This window comes from Amphibalanus amphitrite, unplaced genomic scaffold, assembly GCF_019059575.1.
Source record: "Amphibalanus amphitrite isolate SeventyFive unplaced genomic scaffold, NRLGWU_Aamphi_draft 000524F_arrow, whole genome shotgun sequence".
NCBI classification, from domain to species: domain Eukaryota; kingdom Metazoa; phylum Arthropoda; class Thecostraca; order Balanomorpha; family Balanidae; genus Amphibalanus; species Amphibalanus amphitrite.
In genome coordinates this window covers 95,070-117,044 of record NW_024882018.1, presented here as the reverse complement: position 1 = coordinate 117,044, position 21,975 = coordinate 95,070, and the positions used below count along the sequence as shown (strand labels likewise).

Sequence of the window (21,975 nt, the reverse complement as noted above, 5' to 3'; positions counted from 1 at the left end):
TAGGGCTCCTGAGGCGGCGGCTGCTCCACGCTCAGCATGGTGGTGTCCCGGTCGACTTCCACCGCCAGGCCGCCGCTGACTGCCACCAGCGTGGACGGCACGACCAGCAGGACCCGCAGCCGCTGCCGCATCTCCACGGCGTCCGGGTTGGTGTTCGCACCACAGAGGGCGCGCAGCTGGGAGAACGTGTTTTCAAGACAGTCCTGGCAGAGGTGCTGGGTCAGGATGTACTTGAGGTCTGGATGCGAGCTCTGAAGGTCGGCGTACAGTCCGCGTAGGGACGCTGAGCTGCGCAGAATGCCGCGCTGGAACGGCAGCAGTGCATGGCGGCCGAGCGGCTGCTTGCGTGACGCCTTGTGCGCCTGCTGCATCAGCGAGCACATCTCGCGCAGCGCCGCGTCCTGCGCCTCCTTGGCCGCCTCCGACACGCCGTACCCGCTGCGCTCCAGCTTATCGGCGTGGGGCACGCGGCTGTTCAGCGTGTCGAACCAGCGGTCGACGGTTGAGATGGCCTGCGCCTGAAGCTCGCGGCCCGGCAGGTACTGGCTGATGGCGGCTGCGACGCTGGTCGAGAAAGCACGGGCTGCCAGGCGGACCCGCTGACTGGCCTGTCCACTGGCCTGGCCGAAAAGACATTAAAATCAATGTTATGTTTTCTATCACATTGATGAACTACATAGGTCCACCACTACATGCAGAAAGTTTTCAATCCCATTGCTTTGGCCGAAAAAACGATGTCATACACGATTTTGCACTCCCTCTTTACAAAATATAACTGTATGCATAACGAAAACCCACGAAAGTCTATTTACGAAGCTGCTTAAATCTTCAGTGGCCTGTGCTTTTACACATACCTATTTCATGATCAACAAAGCAAGTTCTGTCCATTTCCGGATGCCCTAAGCATATTTGACAGAATGAATAGCTTAGCAGCTGGTAACAGAACTGTAATTGAGAACGACGATAGTAATTGAGAACGATTAAGGAAAGATGAGCTGCGTAACTGGAGGAATAAGATGATATGTGTAATTTGCTTTATTGTATAACAAAAATGTATTTTCTAGTGAGCCTGTATGGTAGCACACCTCGACGCAGGCCCTGTCGAGCCTGTGGGCGACACGGAAGTCTCCCGTTTGCAGCGCCAGGAGTTCCTCAAAGACGCGGCGGGACAGGAGGGAGAATCCGGCGCGGTCGTTGGGAATCAGGATGCCTCCTTCGAGCTCCATCACGTGTTTACGGAGGAGCTTGAGAAGGTGGGGGACGTCGGCGAACACCCACAGGCGCCTAAGGAAGGAAGGACGAAGGTGGGATGAGTGGACTAAGGATGGAGACGACCCACAGGTACAAATGTAAGGTCACAAGACAGTAGACACAGTTATACAGATGACTAATTTGAACTGAAGTCGTTTTATTGGAGAGTCAGGGTGCATATAGTTTCTTTCTTTGGAACCGACTAGGAAACAGAACGCATGGAAATAGCATTTAAAATAAATATTTGCAACAGCATATTAAACTAACCTGATTCGCAGTCGGTAACGCAAAAACTCATCAAATAAACGAACATATCAACTGCTTATCATAACAGCATGGAGTAGGGAATGCTGGAGTGGACACTTCGCGATTTTAGCGACCAGCCTACTGCGCATGCACAGCGTCACAGCACGTAAACGCGCCCCGGCAGCGGCCGTCACTGTCTTATTCGGGTGGCGGGCGGCTCATAGCTCCTCGGCAACTTATAACGTTTTCGCTTGTAGTTTTGATAGGAAAACCACTGGTATGTATGACAGAAGGTTTGATATGGGTAATAGGTAGTGCACGGCGTAGTGCGATTTACTGCAGAGGTCGATTCGAACGTAAAGTAGATTGAAATGTCCTCATCGGTCCCTACGTGCCCCACACAAAAAATGAGAATCTGTTGACTGTATCTTGTAAGATATTGATAAATATCAACTCAATAGTGGTTAACGTATACAAGTAAGTGTAAAATACATGGATTTTAGCTCGTATACTGCATACTTGGCGCGGTGCTAGGAAATTCTCCAATATATAAGCCGATTTCGCTTCATCATGACGACCTGACCATGACCTTCCCGTTAAAACTGCTGCTAAATTTGATCTCGGGTGACACAACTGACATGATCATGGGATTTAATGGCCAAACCCGACCAGAAAACAGGTGTCGCACGAATCACTTTTCAAGTTTTTACCTATCACTTTAAATTTCGATCTTAACCTTAAGGTGCAGAGCTATAGTTTAAGATCAGCGGTATTGGGATGTTTCAGACGAAACTTTGTGAGTGATGTGACCGAAGATTATCATAGATCAGCGATACTGTGGCCATCAGAGTGTCGAAACTAAAAGTGATCATGACCATTCTGACCTTTGACATTAGCTTAACCTGTCAAGTAACTTCCGTTTTCGAATTTTAAGAGTGCATTCAATGCGGGTCTCCCAGAGCTCTCGAATGCTAGCCGTGAGTCTCGTTACGATGATTACCTATTTTCAAAAATGCTCCAAGTTAACGCATACACGCAGTGGCCCGCGAGTCGCCTGCTGCTGTAAAGAAAAGCGCCGTTAAATGGGGTGGTTTTACCATTGCGGAGGCGGCGAGTGTCCACACCAGTACTCCGTACTCCATGATAATATTAAGTGTAGGTTTGCCAGCTAGGCTAGTGTAACCCAGCACGGGTGTGACGGAGACGCTCACCTGCTGCTGTCCGCCGGGTGGACGATCCAACTGCGAAGATCGCAGATCCCCGACGCCTTCCACATCGCCTCGTTGTCGGGGTGCATGTCACTGACAGCAGCGACCACGGTGAGGCCCAGCTGCTCCAGGCGGCGGATGACGTCAGCGAGGATCTCTGGAGTCATCTTCTGATCGTAGTCGAAGTACACGGGCTGCTTCCACGAGCCGCAGAGACTGCGCGCCATCACCAACTGCATCTTCCCGGCCTGCAGCACCTGGTCGTACGTCCGGTCGTAACACCAGCGTGCGTCCATCGACACCTCGTCGAATGACACGACCGTCAGTTTGTGCAGCGGCGACATGGTGCGGACGGCGGCGTCGAGGACGGTGGCTGACGCCGAGATGAAGCCGGGGCTCACTTCAAAGCCACTTGTCCAGCGGGACAGCGTTCGCAGGCTGGGCAGGGGGAACTGCATCACATCTTTGACGTACTTGTACGCCTTCTTGCTGATGTAGCGGAGACCAACTGCTGCAGCCTTTTCTCTTATGCTGCAATCAGTGCGCTTGCCAGTTCTGAGGCGCCGCAGCTGCCGCTCGCTGACGAGCCCCGACTGCACCAGCTGCTCGGCCGCAGCCGCCCTGTCGTTGCGACGGCGCAGTTTCCGCTGGAGAGCCGCCTTCTCCCTGCGCCACTGGAGCGTCCGACGCTGGTGGGCAGCGGACTGCAGCTTCAGCTGCCTCTCCAGAGCGCGGACGCGTGCTCGAAGCTGCGCGACCTCAGCAGATGGTCGCATCTCTGCATTCACGGACCTGGGGAGGAAAACAATTAAGGATTTATGAGCATGTTACCCATTTCAGAAGCTGAATTGAAGATTCTCACAGGACATCATCCTCGACAGCAGAAATGTTGTAGCAGGCACATAATCGAATATGAATAGGCAGGGCCTCAACACGTGACAAATTTAAAGCACCGTAAAACGGGGTGAAATGAGACGGAGGGCTGAAATGAGATACACGTAGGGTGCTAGAGTTGATTTTCGTTTGGGGTGCCACTTGCCAGTGGAAAAATCAGCTCACGCCTCACAACTAATTAAGAGCGGAGAGTGCATTCATTCCTTAATACCAGGCAGCTTAAATGCTGTAATATCCCCCCCCCCTGGGGGGAAAATTCATTTCCAAAATACATGGACATTTTTGTGTGAAAAACAACAAAGCATGCCTCTCTGGCACCAAAATGACCATTTAATGGTTCTGAACCTTTAACTACAGTAGTAGTTAAACTCTGAACTCTGTAGAAACAGAGCTCAAAATGATGATAGAATAAATCCAAAAAGAGCAAACACTTGCTTAGAGGACCACCCTTGGTGGGGTGAAATGAGAGAGCAATTTTTGATAGATAAATAAAGCAAAATATAACATATGTTTTATTATTTCACCCATCTGATCATACATATCTTTTATAGACTGGTCTATCGACCAAACATTAGGAACAAAAACACACCACTCAGTAAAGTGAAAAAGTCAAGTACAAAAGCCCCTGGCTCCTTGTACTTACTGTGTCTGCTCCTCAGCTACAGCCACATCCTGCTCAGGCATGAGGAGGTGCTGCGTCTCCTGGCGTGTCACCCTCTGCTGCAGCCGAGCCGCCCGAGATGAGGTTCCCAGAGAGATCCTGAAATAAGGTGTATAGTGAATCTTTCCTGAATACATTCAACTATCTCAAATATACTCATAATATCTTTGAGGATCATATGCTTAAAGAAGTTAGTTTCCCAATGTAACAGGAACTTGGTAGCCGTAAAGCAGGCGCCACACTTGTCTATTTAAACCAAGGAGAGGCGCTATACCCAGAGCTTTTTAATCAAACCAAATCAAACCCAACTTGACCTGACCTAACCCTAACTACAACCTACAACCAAAAACCTACCACCTAAAAACTACTGCCTACAACCTACAACCTTACCTACAGCACCTCTCCTTGGTTGCAGAAACAAGTGTGATGCCTGCTTTACTGTACAGTTAGTAGTTTATCTGAGGGCTGTTCACGGGCCCTGTGTGGGGTCGGACCGCACACAGCCTCCAAGCTCCGCCCACTGCGTCCCTACTGCGTCCCTACGTCACCGCACATAGCGATCGCTGTGGCCGGTCGGGACCGGCCACAGCGGACCGTCCACCGCACGCAGCCATGACGTCAGAACCGCCTACCCACCCCCTACCCCCACGCCTGCTGGACCCACCGCACACACCGCATGCAGCAGTGTGCGGTGCCCATGAACAGCCCTATGGTTTGATGCACACTGAAGCCATTTTTGGCAGTGAAAAAACAAAACGGGTTGAACATACAAGTTCGAGTTCAAGTTACACTTTTGCAAATTAGAGAACACTTCCCTATAACAAAAGCTTACCTACCTTGCATCCGCTGTGATCATAGGCAGGTGCAATGATGGGACAGCAGACGACTGAAGAACAGGCATGAGCTTCTCTCCTGGCATCATAGCTTTCTTCAGGACATATGTTGGGCTTAAATCGCTCTCAGTAAAATGCAGACCACATATCCTAGACTTTTCAGGGTCAAAACTGTCCGCTCGTCCACAACGGTGCACCCAGATCGATCTCATTTCTGGGTTTTTTGGAAACCTGAATGAGGAGAAAGTCCCCTCCTGACCTGGTACTTTTCCATGGGCAAATTTACATGTAGCCACTGCACAGTTACCAGGCATGATAGGAATAGACAAAAAGCCAACAGATGAAATTTCAAAGCTTCCTTATAGAGACAAATGCAAAATAATTAATCCAATCCAAACTATTACAAATTCTTATCCATCGCGTCAAAGCCGTTACTATCGTTACTATGGAAACATTTCAAAAAAAAATCTTTGTTTTTTGTAGCAAAGGCGCAAATTCTGTCTTGTTTTCCGGTTTTCGCTGGCGGTAACATTATCACTATCAACGAAAAAGCTGCGCGTTGATTGATCAGAACCATCATGGGCCGATGACGTCATTCCTGCTAATCTCATGCCTTCAACATCGGCCTATGGCACAACATTATGGTGTCACCCCCCTGAAGAATACCTAGGAGTACTTACTTCCATTAGCTTGTCAGTTGCCATGGTTACCAGACCTCAGAGCAGAAATTTGCAGAATATTCTCACGGTCTACTCCTCAATAGGCCAAGAACTATCTCCTGAGCCGTGAGAATTTACCCGTACAACTAGGCCGTACAACTAAATCCCCATTCGAACCTCGACTTGAGTTCAGTTAGAATCCATTGGACATAAGTTCAAATCTTACTATACCTATCTGTGACACCGTCTTTGTGCGTTTGAATTTGCAGCGGTTGAAGCGGATAAAATTAGTTTTCCCACCAACTATCCATCTGAGAGGGAGCGCTAACGCCTTTATAATATATAACCAAAAGCCCTTAGTATCGATCGAAAATTAGGTATTATCGATGACTGCAAACGGTGAACTAGAAAGCAATTTAGAGTTTCAAACTTACTAGCGATTCAAAGCAGAGACAAAAACTGAAAAACTATACGTGGTCCTGGAGCCTACCTAGCTTTTCAGATCCTTACGAAGGTGACACTCAGTTAAAAAAAAAAAACACCGAACTGCACAGTGGTTACAGGGCCTAACTACATCTCCGCTACCCTGTCTGAGCAATTATCAGGATTGAGAGGTTCGACAAGTCCCACTTTATTTGAGCAGGTTTCCCCGGCCACCCAGATAGTGGACAGTGGCCCCTCAACTCTCCTTTACATGCTCACTGGCTGCAAAATCTCAAATCGTGACGATAGATTATCGAGCTGCGTTCTGCTCCCTGTGAACACTACAATATTTCGCTTGGAATTCGCATTATAGGTACGCAGCTGCTACGTCAGAGATCCGATCGGAAATGATGATCGTATCAGTATGTGAGAAGAGCTTATCAGTAGCAAGTCACGAGCAAAGACCGGTCAAAGATTGTGCGGGAAAGAATGCAGAAGCGACACACTTTGTGGGTTTGTGACACGTGACTGACAAATTGCTGACCCAATACTCAGTAGTAAGCATTGAGCACCAGCCTTTTTAGATTCAGAATCAGCTTCTGCTATCGCAATTGATATCTGTCGAAGGCACACATTAAAAATAAAACCATGCTTATCCTAAGAATGCCCAGGCATGGGCCATAGATCGGAGATGGTCACTACCCAAGGCCCTATACACCCCACTACCAGGCAAATAAATGAATAAAGCTCCCACTATCTCATCAACCTCGAAGCTAGTACTTGTCCCAGCTCAAGCTCCACCTAACGAGCGCCGTCTCCCGGCTCAGTGACTCGAGCCGGGACGCTTCAGCGCCTACGACGCCCGTTGGGGTCACGGCTGAGGGGCACCCAGCGGTGTTCGTTGCCCCGGGCACTGGAAGAGGTCATGCGTCATCGTTGGGGGAGGGGGAAGAGGGCAGTGGCAGGAAAGGGAAGGTGGGGGATGGGATATGCTTGCTGCCATTTGGAAATGGAAGATGGGTGGCATATAACTATTCGGTGGGCTTCCATTTATTTCAGGAAGTTGGTGTACGGAAGAGAAGTTTAAATTGAAGTCCTGATTTATGTGTTACAAATAAAAAGAATCTTTGACAGATGAAGAAGGTCGACAATAACCGTTATTCTGAGTTGTAGTCACGGTGCACTCTTTCTTACAAGCCCAAATCAGATAATTTTCCAGATAGATGAATAAATAACAAACATCTCATTGCCTGCACAACGAACTGAAGCGCGAAGTACCGAACGAGCTACCTCACTACATATCTTTAGCCCCCCCACCCCCTAAACCTGCTAAAACCACTGACAGCCCCCCCCTTCACCCCCCCCCCCCCCACCTCCACCCCGCGCCCCACACCAGGTGGCCACCCCGCCCTCCCTCCGTCCCACTCCCCCGCCGGCCGCCAGCCATATACTGCCTCGGGCGGCGCGGTGCGGTGAATTGGCCCGGCCGTTGACGGTCACGGTGCACCTGCGCCACTAATGACCGCGTCACGCGCCGCGTCTGCCGCAGCCGCGCCACTATCGCCGCCTTGTCAACAACTCTGGCACAGCTGAGACGTTTCAAGGCGCTTCAAACGCGGTGGTCTCGGGTATTGAAAATGGATGGCTTTGTGGTAGGTTGTTTGGATTTCGGTAGCGTTTAGAGTTTGGTTGTCATGAGAAACGTGGATAATCTATATATTGATCGCACCATTAACAAGGATTTGTTATGTTGGCAGTTGGCACACGTTTTCAACATGAAACATTTGTGCTTCACATTGGAGGCGACGTTTTAGACCCATAAGTGCCTTCAATACCCAACGCTTATGTCGAAACTTCTTCCTATTCACATCTATCAGACATTCGCAACAGCATTGTACTATTCAGAATGCCAGTACAGCCCCGCCTGCCGTTCACATTCATGACTCAACAGCCGATGTCAGCGCGTGGTAACCGAAAGGAAGTGAAAATAAACTGAATTACCCAAGTTCTCACCCTGCTGCACTGAAAACATTTTTACACCTGTCCCGAGTGTAAACCCGCGGAACAGGTGTCGTTGATCAGGTTCCATTTTTAAGCATCTGAACAGGTGTCAACTAACCCTTCATCAAGGCGTCATCGAACACCTGCATCAGGTATCAACACCCAATGTTTACACGCGCATCGAGTATCAACGCTCGATGTTTACACCCGCATTAAGTATTAACACCCACTGTTTACACCCCCATCGAGTATCAACGCCCACTGCTTACACCCCCATCGAGTATCAACGCCCACTGTTTACACCCGCATCGAGTATCAACACCTACTGTCTACACCGGCATCGAATTTAAGCACCTACTGTCTACACCTGCGTTGTGGGTTACACCTGCGCTTAAACACCTCTCCCGCGGGTACTTTCCAACACCCGTCCCACGGCTCCCCGCGTAATGAGTGTAACTGCACACCCTTGAGAAAACAACTGTTTTTGGCGAACGACTTTATTAAAAAAAAAACACGACACAAACCGAAATGACAGCACATCTGTTGTCATTTCGTGTCAACAGAAGTGTGAACAGAAGTGTGTCAACAGAAGTGTGCGTTCTGCCGCAACCGCAGAGCCACCCCTCAGCTACCCAGGATGGCTGACCTGCCAGAGGCGAGAGTCGACATGAGACGACCTTTCAACACACGACTATCTCGGCCCACTGACAGTGAAGAAGTTCCGCAAGACGGAAAAAGGTAAGTCTTACCCGACTCAGTCGGGCCTCAGATGGACAGTCAGGCGACACGAATCTACTGAGCTTGACGCTTACTGAGTGATACGCTCCAGGCCTTTCGGGGGCTTCAGCACGTCTGTTTGGAGAACCATAACGGTTGCCAGGTATGCGGAGCACCGCGTGCTTTTCTTGGTCGGCTTTTGAGCGAACACCGAGAACGCAGCACCCCATGTGAGGAACTGGTCGATCTTGTTCAGTATCTCAAAATCAGCTACCTTCTCTCCCTCGACCCAGAGGGCATCACGCCATATAACCATTTGGACCTCCGGCCGTCGGTGCCGCGTAAAGAGCGTCTTCCTCGCGAAGTTCGATGAGGAGATGCTCCAGCGCAGCTTCTAAAACACACAGACACACATAGACACGCATGTCAGTTACCAATGCAACACTGTCATGCCGTAAAATACAAACTGCACACACAATAGCTCGTTTTTTTCAAAAGACAATCCGACGTTTCGTTTATATTTTTCATTATCCTACCACAAACTAAAAACTGGTAAGAACATTATCATGCAATGAGGGAGCCAAAGCGCCACCAACCACCATCCAATCTTTATAGATACCCCAAATATGGCTAACGTAGATCCGTTAATAAACTTTGTCCGACTGTCTTTCCAGTGGGCTCTGATTGCGTTAATAGGTGCGGGAGAAAAAGGGGAAATGGACAAACGACCATGTATGTACCTCTTGGGCAAGTCTTTGTATAAGCCTAGAGTCAAACTTCAAATTTGAAGTACGGCGATGGAAGAGGAAAGTAGCCGAACTAGAAGAACACTGGCACTAAAATGCACTTTTGACTCGAGATCCACGAAATTGTTAACCGTAAATTCACAATAACGTACCATTCGTTTCACAGACTTGGAACTTTGTGAGCACCTTGGAAAGGTTCTCACGCGCCCTCTCCAGCTCATTCTCCTTGGTCGATCCACCGCCCCTGATTCGGGCAAGCTCCGCCCAGATCTGCAACAAATAAATACGTCTTTATTATATGACATGGAAATAAAATCTAGAGTTACCAATGAAATAAGTCGACACCATCTAAGAAACGAGGAAGTGAAAATAGCAAACGTTTATGGGTAGCCCGTGGATAACTATCAATTAGCATGCTACATACTTTGTTTCATTATATGACTTTGATTCATTATCAACTTTGATACTCGCAGAATAAAACTTGTCATTCTTTACAGTAGAACTTTTTGACGGAACAAAACTTCCAAGTTCGGAAAAAAATAGAAAGGGATCACTTTTCTGACACTGGACTCAACTCCGACTCGACTCATTTGAGTCGAGTCGAGTCAAATTTGACTCGACTCATGGGTGGGTGGAGCAAAACCCTGGTAGGAAGTTTCACTCCCAACATCTAAGAGATGATAAAACCATAAATTTCATGAACACTACAAAACAAAGCGTGGCACGATGTAGCATAAGCACAACCACTACCAAGTGAGCGAGAATGAGAGCGAGAGGGCGAGAGACATACCTCCATTTCCTGAAAGAGGGCAGGGTAGAGCTTCTTCAGCTTGGGTACGGATAGCCTCTTCGTCACCACCAGGATCCTTCTGTCCGCAAACGTCTTCGACATCGCTTCATCAAGCTGTGGGAGTAAAAAGACCCATTTCACCAATATAAACCAGTGATCGCCAGCTTACCTTTCTGTCACAGGAAAACGCTTTGCAAGAATGCACGAAGTAGTTTTGTGACAGCCTTTGTGGATTGCAGGAGATGGATGCGGACTGGGAGGGTATCGTCAGAAAACAAGTTTGTGATTTCAAAATCAAAGTTAACTGTTCGGTACCACTGGATCTTGGTTTTGGAATAATTATTTTATTAGTGGCGTGTTTGTGTTTTGCTATTTTGATAGAAAGACGCAATTTCGGCCAAAATGTAGGCCATTTCAGCACTGTAGGGTACATACTAGGTGTCGTTCCATATCCAACATACGGTAGACATAGAATACCTCCGACAGCTGCATTTGTTTCACCACAATGATTGAGACGACGATAAATTTATAAGGATCGAGGAGACAGATAGACAGTTCGAGGAGACAATGCGGTTAACCCTATTCCTGGCGGGGGGGGGGGGCTGAGAAGCCCCCCCCCCCAGGTTTTTGTGTGCCATGGCCAAACGCCTGGAGATATCGAGTTGAAACTTGATTTTCTTATGGAACCATTGCGCACATGATGGATATTTGTTTTTTTTTCTAATTCGTTGACAATTTTTTAGATAAAGCCAATTTCCGACGTCATGTTGCTCGATTTTTAGACGAAATCCGGCATTTGTTTGAGAGTCTCTCAAAGTCACATTTAGAAATGGAATTGCAAACGAAAAATAGCGTAAATGTAGAATTGCTAGCCCTACAACATGGCTACCTCCGATTTTTTACTTTTTTATTTTGTCCCCCCCCCCCCCCAAAAAAAAGAAGAAAATGCCAATAAAATCCAAAAATTTCAGGAATCGGAATATATGTTATACACCTCTATTGTGTCAAACATCAAATTTCAAATCGATAGCTCTATATCTGATCCCCAAATGACCCGTTTTAAACTCCAAAATCATACTAAAATATGACGTCAGATTTTCAAATGCAATTTTGGGGACTTCTAGGGGTCGAATGGAAAAATAAATGGCACCAGTGGATTTCTGAGCAAAAACTGGTGAAGAAAGACACCTGTTTTGTCCAGATTGTTTTTTTTTGTATTTTCCAACATTTTCGAAATTAAGTGGCCGAAATCCGAGGAGAAACTTAATTTAGGGGGTAGGTGGGTTTATTTCCCCCCCCCAACCTAAAAAGTCTGCTTCAACCTAAAGCTTCTGTGGCACCCATCTACCTGAAATACAAAGCTGTCTGAAAAGTGAGTCAATATTTTGATCCTTAAAGGGACCTCCCACCTAAACATGGGGTTTGAGTTGGGATAGCCAAGTTGAGGACAATCTGGCAAAAAGGCAGAAAAAATTGTCTTGAACTCCCACAGTTCCATAGTTTAGGAGAAAACTCCATCTGATGCTTCAAAAAAAGACCTTAGCTAAGGTCCTATCTTCAACACGGAGCGACCGTTAGTGTGACGTCACCTCATTTAGTCATTCTGATTTAGATGGGCTTGTTCATGGAAAATCAATTAAAACTTGGTCTGAGCTTTGCTGTGGTGCCTACAGATTAAAAAGAATCAGCTTTATGACAGTAATGTGGCCTGGGGAAGGGAGAATTTTAGGCTGTGACTCACATATTTGAAAGTTTGTGTTTGGAATATGGGAAGCCTGAGATGTTTAATGAAAAATAAATGCCAGAACCATGTTCCTGGGCATCCAATCTATAAAGTCGGGCACAATTTAACTGGTTTTAATAACATTTTAGAAGGTGGGAGGGTCCCTTTAACCAAGATGCCTATGACAAGCCCCCCCCCCCCCCCACTTTGCATCAAAATATTGATTTGTCATCCAGGACCTTGGATGCATAAAAAATGACCATTTGCTCCCAGTGCCAGACAGCCAATTGAAAGTTGGCTGTCTGGATTTTGGCTGTGTCTGTGGGTGTTCCTGATTTTGCAATCAGGTACCCGAAGCCCTCAAACTCAAGCTTCTTACAGATATAGATTGTTACTCACTAGCGGATCCAGGGGGCAACGGGCCAAAATCCAGCAGTGGCGGGGCCAAAGTGGGATTTGACCCCTCCCTTTGCAAACCGAACCCAATGCTTTAGGTATATTGCTACATGTATAAGGCCCCTACTTTGGCCCGTTTTGGCCCCTCCCTTAGTCACTAGCTAGATCCGCCAATGTTGTTACTGGATATATTTCTTTGGCTCACCTAAACTCCTCATTAGGTACCCCACCAAATTACTTTAGCTGCTTTAGATGAGAAGGGAGTACGTACCTAATTTAGATTAACTTAGTAGGATTTTAGGTAAACAATGAGTAATAACTAATAAACCTGCTCTAGGTCAGGACACCTGCTCTACGACCTGCTGGTTCAGGGGCGTAGGAACTTGCTTTCAGCTGTGGGGGCAAAATTCGGTCTGCTAGTGCGCCAGTGATGAGAAAAGGTGTCCTACCTGCCCAAAAGGCTCCTTCATTAGACGGAAATGTGCTTTACTGAACGTTGGGACGCTGGCTCGCATCGCAAGGTGCAATGCCATGCCATTTTTGTCTCGAAATGCATCTTTTTACCGTGAAGTTATGGGGGCAATGCCCCACGGCTCTGCGGTTGGGGGGGGGCACGTGCCCCCCTGTGGCTCCTACGCCCCTGTGCTGGTTGCTGAGATCCTGACAAGGCACGACTCGACAAGAACGAGAGGGCACAAGTGGAAGTTCAAGAAACGCAGGGTGCGGACACTCGTTCAGTGGAACATGCTGAGTGTGTGAGTAGTCAACAACTGGATCACACTCCCAGACTGAGACCATGTGTGTGCCGAAACCCTCAACCAGTTCAAGGCCCGACTAGACCGCCACTGGAAGACAGTCATGTACAACACTCCCTATCCCTTAGAGCCACACTAGTCCAACCAGCTAAGAGCTCGGTGAGAATAGGTCCACCAGGCCAAGTGGCCTTTGTTATCCCGATAACCATCCTGAATGCAGAAAATTATACATTCAAACAAGAAATGCACCCCCAACAATTCTCCGCCCTTGAAGGTAGGTATGAACATTCTGCACGTCTCACCTCAAATAATCCAAATCCATGTACTGATAAATTGAAATCTAAAATCCAATCCATATGTAGGCACATGAATTGGATTCAGTCAATTATAACCATTAAAATGGCTATTTAACTATTTCCTTCTGTGCTTTATCGTCCCTCATTGTCATTCACAACCATGAGGCATCACATTATCAATGGTGCACACAAAGCATTTGTGATGCGGAACTCTAGGATAGGCACATTAAACCATGCATTATGCAAATATTGTAATTATAAAATAGCAAGGAAAAGAACGGAGTAACATAGGAAATAAAATGGATAATTCACCAGTTATCATTATGACAGCGCCACATATGCCGACAGAAGCAGACAGCAGGACGTCTTGCTGCGTTTCTACCTTCCTCCACATCCTTATTCGCCTTCCGTAACTGCAAATGGCCAAATGCTTATTGTAAAGATGTATGCCTATCACCTTACCTCAGCCCTCTTCGAATCCATGCAGCCCAGAACCGGCAATACCACGCGTCCGCCGCAACACACAAAATGCAGCAAAGATGGCGACAAGGCCAAATGTTTGTAATTTCTTACACCCGAGTAAAGTGACAAACAACCCGCCGCCGGCGGACGCGCGGGAAAATGATACGCGTTTCGCGAGCTGCATGATCAGCCCAAGGCGGTCGCGCGGGAAAAAATAACACGCATTCCAAGGTCCTACCCTTTTATTGATGCCTGCCCTGATGATCAATTTGTGGGGGACTCGAAACCGGTGTTGATCATCTATAACGAGGTTCATGATGACACCCGGAGCACGTATTTTTCGTGGACCACAGTGTTAAGGCAAAGTGTATTATCCCAAACACTTACGTTTACCCATGCATAGTTGATCAGACTTAACAGATGATTCGTGATTCGGGTGTCATTTGATTCTTCACACTTAGGACAGGAGTTATTTTTCGGGAACAGGTGTAAAAATGTTTTCAGTGTGGCGCATAATTCTCACTTCCAAGTTCTACGCCCTCAGAGTTCGAGTTCTGACCGGAAAGTGTACTTCTCTCACGAGCTACGGATCATGAAACACAGACAGCCGTGAGACAATTCAATTTCACCTTTACCACCATCAAACTGCTTACAAAGATACAATCAAACACCACCGTAAACAGATATTCTTACACGAAGAATCCCGATCGCGCATCGCACGAGTCGCCATAAAAGTCGCCACTTTTCGAGCACACCACTTGACTGGTGCCGCGATGCTCAGGAAGCAGGATCAGCGACGGGTATTCTCACGCTCTGTGGTGTTTATGGAGCGGCTAGGCCGTTTCGCTAGCTTGAGTGTCCCCTACGGCGGTGTCGGTAGCAGGCCATTAGGGAGCGATTTCCCTCCCGTGTCACACGGTTATATCCTGGGAGGTGAGATCGTGGCTGGCAGGCAGGCTTAGAGTGGTGGTTCGCTTGCTGCTGGAAATCCTTTCGCTTTCAGAGACTCACGGGGTCTGCTTTCAGGTTTTCAGGTTTCTTATCTGAACTGGGGCGGCTGAGTGATCACGGATGTGCAATGTAGCACGATTCTTGGAAAGGATTTAGGTAACAAAGGACGGATGGAGGTGAATGCCAAGGACGAGCATGTAATGTACTCAAAAGCAGTCATTTTCAACAACGGAAACATTCTTATCTCGGAAAGATTTTTACGGGCTCATGATTCCTATCCACACGAGGCAAAGCTTGATAACAGGAAAACATAAAGATCTATGGTTTCTCGCAAGTCTGTCAGTGACTTGCCTTATGTCTAATGAAGGCGAGGAGGATGGACCCCACTGGCTAGGAAGACCGGAAGAGGAAGAGAGGGAAGAGAGAGAGAGAGAGAGAGAGAGGGAAGAGAGAGAGAGAGAGAGGGGGGGGGGAAGAGAGGAAGAGAGAAAGAGAGAGAGAGAGACAGAGAGAGAGAGAGAGAGAGAGAGACAGAGAGAGAGAGAGAGAGAGAGAGAGAGAGAGAGAGAGAGAGAGAGAGAGAGAGAGAGAGAGAGAGAGAGAGAGAGAGAGAGAGAGAGAGAGAGAGAGAGAGAGAGAGAGAGAGAGAGAGAGAGAGAGAGAGAGAGAGAGAGAGAGAGAGAGAGAGAGAGAGAGACGAATGGACCCGAGCTGCGACCCACGTGGGTTAGTTGCCCCGGAACAGTCCCACGCTATTGTGGCCGAGGCGCACTTGAGTTGATGATTGTCTGAAGGTTGGAGATAGATCACGGAATCAGCTGTCGGCGATAGTAATTGCTCGCTGTCTTAGACAGTAGTTGAACAGCCAGCCACTAGTAGGTTTGCAGAGACAGGTCGGTTGGGAGTGATGACTGAGCGAAGACAAGCCTGCTGTCGTATCTTAAAGTGGATTTAGGTATGACGTATGTATTATGATATTCACACGACGCAGTAAGCACATGTCGCATTTATTGAATCGTTCGTTCCTGAACCAAAAGCGATTCCTCCTTTACTTAACACTCTATGGTCACCTCCTCATCTACCTATAAGGAAGACCATCCTAAAGAAGACCACAAATGTCCGCGTCTTTCACTCTCCTGAAACCCATCCATCACATTATGGTTCTCCGAACAAGACGTCTCACTTGAGCGGTGCGAACACCAAGTGTCGTCTTCCTGCTTTCACGTAATACTCGTGACGCAACTTTTCGGGGCGCTCCCACGACGAAGTGCCTGACGACATTCAGTCAGGCGTCTGGTTGCTCGTCAAAATATTAGTGACTCCCCACTGGTGTCACGGTTGAAGTTAGGCGGCGGGCTGCTCGTGCCATTTATCGTGAGCGCGTGTGAGCTGGGAGAGAGCGCATGATGATTAAGATAGAGAGCTAGAGCGTTCTAAGGTCCATAGCTGTTGGCGCTCTTGCAAGTATTTGAAAGTCCGAAAAAGTCCGAAACATATGGAAAAACCAAGCATAGATAAAGAGCTGTGTGATCTCGGCTCTTCGAGAGAGTAAGAACGTTTCAGTCCTAGCCCGTAGGCGAAATGAGTCATGCAGTTTGGAAAACAGAGCCACACTGTTATCAAACGAGCCTTGATTCTTGCATGCTGCAGAAAAAAAAGAAAAACATTCTTTACTTCGGACAGCTGAATATTTTTCCTTTTTACACCCATCAAAACCGCTTTGACGCATGAAAGCGCTTTAGCCTCAACTGAACAACCAAGGCTCACCAGTAACAAGTAACAACACAGCTTCAAACGAATTATCGGCTCTGCCACCACCACACTATGATAAAGCTGTTCTGTTGAAGCTGGTAGCGATCCGAGCTGTGATAAGAAGCGTCCTCAGATTCTCAGCTCTTGCACTGACAATTCTCACACCCGACGCGTGAAAAGTGTGCACTGTGCAGTGTGCACGGAGTGACGATTTTATCGGACAAACGTCAAACGTTAACCAGATCTCACTGATCAATTAATCAGAGTTCGCCGGAACTCACGACGAACTAAAACTCACGGCCATCTAGTGCCGACAATCTCACTCACAATCAACAATCTGACTGTATATCTCGCACAGAAACGGATCTGCAAGTACAGTAGAACTAGCAAGGACAAAACGACCACGTCCCAGAACAGAAATGGGACAGGAAACGGAACAATTGCGCAACCGGAAATACCTGAGAAGTATAGGCCGTATTTCAAGTGCGATTTGAAGGCCGTACGGGAACGGGATATGAGACGAATAGAGAATTAGCCACGTGCCATACAGTTCCTACATACCTACTTCTTGTAAAAGCCCGGTCAGGATCTTTTGTATGTGAATTGCCATCGCTTTGGAAGTTTATCGAGAGGTCAAACCGATCAGACAAGAGCCACCAAAATTATGACAAGGAAAATGGTGAAAATAACAGTCAACTTTTATGTTCGCAATTGGCAATTCAGGACACAAAAATAGCGAATATCCATACCAGTCAGGGATTTTATTATCGGTTCGGCAACGGTAGGTGTTTCGGCTGAAATGATAAAAACACGCCGCCCGTTCCATACCGACACTCATAGCTGTAGAAATTAGAGATGTCAATCGGATACCAACTATTTGGTATACCGATACCAAACCGATACCAACTTGGTATTTGGTATTTCAAACCTAACGATTTTGGTATTTTGTTGGTATTGTGAGGACTTGGTAATGTATTCAACATTAGAAATTTGGTAAAAAGTTGGTATTTCTTCTGAATTCGCGAGTTAGTTCGGTTTTGGCATTTTTTCAAAGGTTCAGTTGGTATTTGGTTTGGTATCGGTTTCCAAATTACATATGATTGACATCACTAGTAGAAATGTCTGTAACGGAGACGGCGGTGGTCTGCGGCGGCAGACAGCAACCGTACAGTAACCGAAACAGTGGTCGGCAGTGGGGGTGGCGGCGGCGGCAATAGCGGTGGCATTGGGAGGGGTGTGTTTACAGCTGTGCCTACAACAGATACGACAAGATGTAACCAAGATGCGAGCAGAGATGGTAGTGGTGGCGAGCCTTCACGGTATACGACGCGGTGTCTGTAATGGTGTAACGTCAGGATGGCCGCAGCGGCGCGGCGGTGGCACGCTAGTGGCGTTATTTGACGTCTGTGGCGAAGGCAGTGTCTATAGTAACCACTATAGACGGCGGTGACACGCTGTGGCGCTGTTTGACGTCTGTGGCGGGCGGCGGTAGTGTCTCTAGTAACTAGTAACCACTACATGCGGTGGTGACACGTCTGTGGCGGAGGCAGTGGCGGGTTGGTGGCGGTGGTAGTGTCTGTAGTAACCACTATAGGCGGTGGTGGTATAGTGACGGTGTCTAGCGGCCGCCGCCGCCTGCCAGTGACGGACGCAAGTAGCACTAGCGGTGGCGGTGTCTGTAGTAACCACTACAGGCGGTGGTGTGGTAGTGACGGTGTCTGGCGGCCGCTGCCGCCTGCCAGTGACGGACGCAAGTGGCGGTGTCTGTAGCGGCCGCGCCGCCGGTGGTGGCGGTGGCAGGTGGTCACTGAGCCGGCGCGCGCGCGGCCCTCCTTACTTCCGGCCCGGCAGTCGGCCGTATCCAGAGTCCAGACCGTATACTGGCTGTATCCAGACCGTATCCTGGCTGTCTCTGGGCTATAGCCTCGGCCCGCGTCTTGGTTTGTATCTCACTAGCTTGATTCGTCTGGTGGCCTGGCCACTAATCTGACTGGTATTTGATATACAAGTGATCATATTTGGTTTGCAAGCACTGGCATTGCACGGATATAAGGCCGTGTTTGAACGTCATTTTTACCGGAGCAGTAACGTTTCTTTGAATCAATCCCTGTGCTGGAAGTCTCGTTAGGCATCACTTTGCATAAACAGAAAGTAAAAACAAATGCGAGAGGAATAAGCTAATATTTAGAGAAACAGGCAACTTCCAGTTTATCTGCATTATTTTATCCACAAAGCAAACCCACATCCGCGAAGATAAGCAAACGACAACTGATCGCATCAAACTGCCCAGAATCACGACGTAACAGTTCCGTCCGACAAACCGTTTCGCGGTAAACACCGCTAAGATATCCTCCTTCGACGTCAAGGGAACGAGAGACCACGATGAATAGATATGCTATTGTCAGCGTCCCCTTGTGAGACAGTTTGTTGATTCGTGCGATCCCGTCCGTGACGCGTAGTTAGTCTGGGCTTCGTAACGGTATATTCTGTGTACGCCTGAGCGCGGGTCTATTGTTTCCGATGATACGGATACTACCTGCTTATAACTGTCAGCGGTCCTTCGTTAGCTGACAGATTGAATGTTTCGCCGGCGGAGGATCACGTTATTTTTTCCACGAAGTGCGTAAGTCAATGCACGATGACAATGGCATCGCATAGCGATCGCGACTGCCTGCCGCTGGCCTAAGAGGCTTTGCGCGAACATGCACGGTAAAAATAGCGTCTGGCATAGCCGACATTCGTGCGCAGCACTGAACCATGAGATATTTCATTCAGTAATTCAATATTTTATCCCAACAACCTATTTCGTAAAAAAGTCTACACTAGCAAGATACTAGCAAGAGCAAGATACTAGATATAGATATAGATACAAGATACAAGATACAAGATAGCAAGAGATAGCAAGATAGTAGCAAGAAACACTAGCAAGATAGTTATAACGTCAAAAATGGCAACTTCGCAGTACTAAGTGCAGTTACCACAACTGACTTGTACGCGTACAACACTCGACACATTCCTGCATTTTTACACACCTCTAGAGACTACGCTCGTCTCGCGTCGAGAGAGGAACCCAACCCGCTCGCCAGCCACCGGTCTACCTTGAGGAGCTCACCAACCAAAAAGAGTGCCGCCACCACCTTACAGGCATGGTGTAACGTCTACCAATGCGGACAGTGCGATGTACCATCCCCATGTGACATCAGGAGCTTTGCGTAATGGCCGTCTGGGGGTGGAGGCACGGCGGGTGGAGGCACGTATCAGCTACAAGGAGGATGTCGACATGTGACAGGGGGCTGGAAGCCGGTCATCCGCCCGCTGGAGGTTGCTACAGAAGGTTCCGAGCTGGACCGCTTTTTGTTTGGATGATAGTAAATTCTAATTGAGAGACGGATTATCAGATTTTGGTCGTTGAGAGCCTAGCAGTTGCATAGAGGCAGGTATTGCTTCCGAGGGAGGTTTTAAATGGATGGTATGAAATTAGAAGCCTCACTGCCGCTCGTTTAAGGGAAACGTCACCTTGATGAATACATTTCATCATGAACAATAAATGCATCTCACAACTTACTCCCTAACGTGGCTAGAGCCACCATAACCTAACCTCCACTGGAGATAAAGCTTTTACCTCCCGTGGAGAGCAAAACAGACTTAGCCGGTGGCGCAGAGTCACGTCACGCCATTTTATCACGTGACACAGTCACGCAACATCTCGTGAGGGGAAATATTCACTCAGTTTGGATACCGGATTTCCGTAGGTCAGAGTTAAGTTTAAGGAATATAATTCACTTCTGAGGACAAATTGTGATCCGTGGATCGTCCAAGCTCATTTTGAAAGACCAACATTTAGGGTGGTCGGCTAAATGACTAACAGCTTCAGCAAATAGGGGGACGCAATCACCATCTCAATAAAATGAATCTTCTCTGTATATTTGAATAAGTAGTGTTGCTGCCTCCTTCGACGCAAAAGCGGCAGACCAGAAAATAACATAAAAGCGAGTCTGAAAAAAGAGATTCAGGAAATCCATCATAAGCCATCCGATTCGTAGGGTTCTCCACAGATATTAGCTACAACCGATCAGGTTTCACGGATCCTCCAAAACGCCCCAGGAAGCCGCCGTTAATCATCAATAACCATTCACCCGTAAAATCGGACACGCTTCATAAAAAGTCTCGTGTCGAAGGTAGGATGTCCAGTTTAGATTTATCTGTAATGTGAGCCCTCGGGATGCTGGTTAAATCTCATCTCAGGGTCAAAGACAGCAGCTCATCGCGTTGTCACATAAAAACCAGCGAGATTGATAAGTACCTACTGTGCTAAGTTTTGATTAAGGGAATTTGGTAAAGCTCTTCTAAATGAGTTAGTTAAATAAGCGTTCAGCAGCAGACGTACGCAGCGGACGCATGTCGGGCTCTTTGTTACCACTTTGTGATCCAACCACTTTGTGATCCAACCACTTTGTACGTTTGTGCAAACGCCGCTTACTGCTTCTTGGAATGGATACGCATCGAATTATCAAACAAATTAACTTCCATTTACGCTTCAAATACAGCTTGACACATGTAATGTGCATTACAAGAACGGTTGAGTGCGTCCCATAGCACTCATCATGACAATGGACACGTCAGGATTTTTGATCAGATGTCAAACGTCATCAGACCAAAAGCCTTCAACTCGGTAGTATTATCAATCACTTTAAAACACGTCCAGCCTTCCTCACCCAGCATCGCCCAATAAAGTGCTATAAGGAAGGGTTATGTGAACCAAAACTTCCAACGTATCTAGGTACTATCCGCAATCATCTCCTGTCAAAGTCAATCCCCCCACTCCCGGTATAAAATACACCGGCAGTCCGGGACCCACCTTGAGCAAGACTCCCCGCCGACATCATGACCACCAACACCAGCAACGTCATCCTCCTAGACAGCCAGCTTCGTCTCCCCTCCATTTCCATCTTCATCTCGATCTCAGTCTTTCCAGTCACTTCCAGCACGTAAATCACGCGATCACAACTCCCCGCACGAAACCCTCATGACCGCTGCCGGTCCGCTACTGCCGAGCACGAGGCGACCCGGCCGCTGCTGCTCCGGGCGAGTCCATCTCAGGTCGGCCGCGGGGGAGGTAATATCTCGCGGCTTGCAGAGCAAGTGAAAGTGCAAGCGAGGTAGATGTTGAGAGGCCTCCCGCGTCATAGCGGTCATTGACAATAGCAGCCA

The 21,975-nt window shown here is 47.8% G+C and overlaps 1 protein-coding gene across 1 annotated transcript; it reads right to left on the bottom strand.

Annotated features, from left to right (window-relative positions):
* Positions 1–8,657: 8,657 nt before the first annotated feature.
* On the bottom strand, positions 8,658–14,166 carry LOC122393216. The gene is made up of 4 exons (XM_043389044.1): positions 14,062–14,166; positions 10,430–10,543; positions 9,792–9,909; positions 8,658–9,287 (listed from the first exon to the last, which is right to left on the bottom strand). The coding sequence occupies exons 1-4, from the start codon at positions 14,080–14,082 to the stop codon at positions 9,193–9,195; spliced, it is 348 nt and encodes a 115-aa protein (XP_043244979.1). The 5' UTR covers positions 14,083–14,166; the 3' UTR covers positions 8,658–9,192.
* Positions 14,167–21,975: the final 7,809 nt, after the last annotated feature.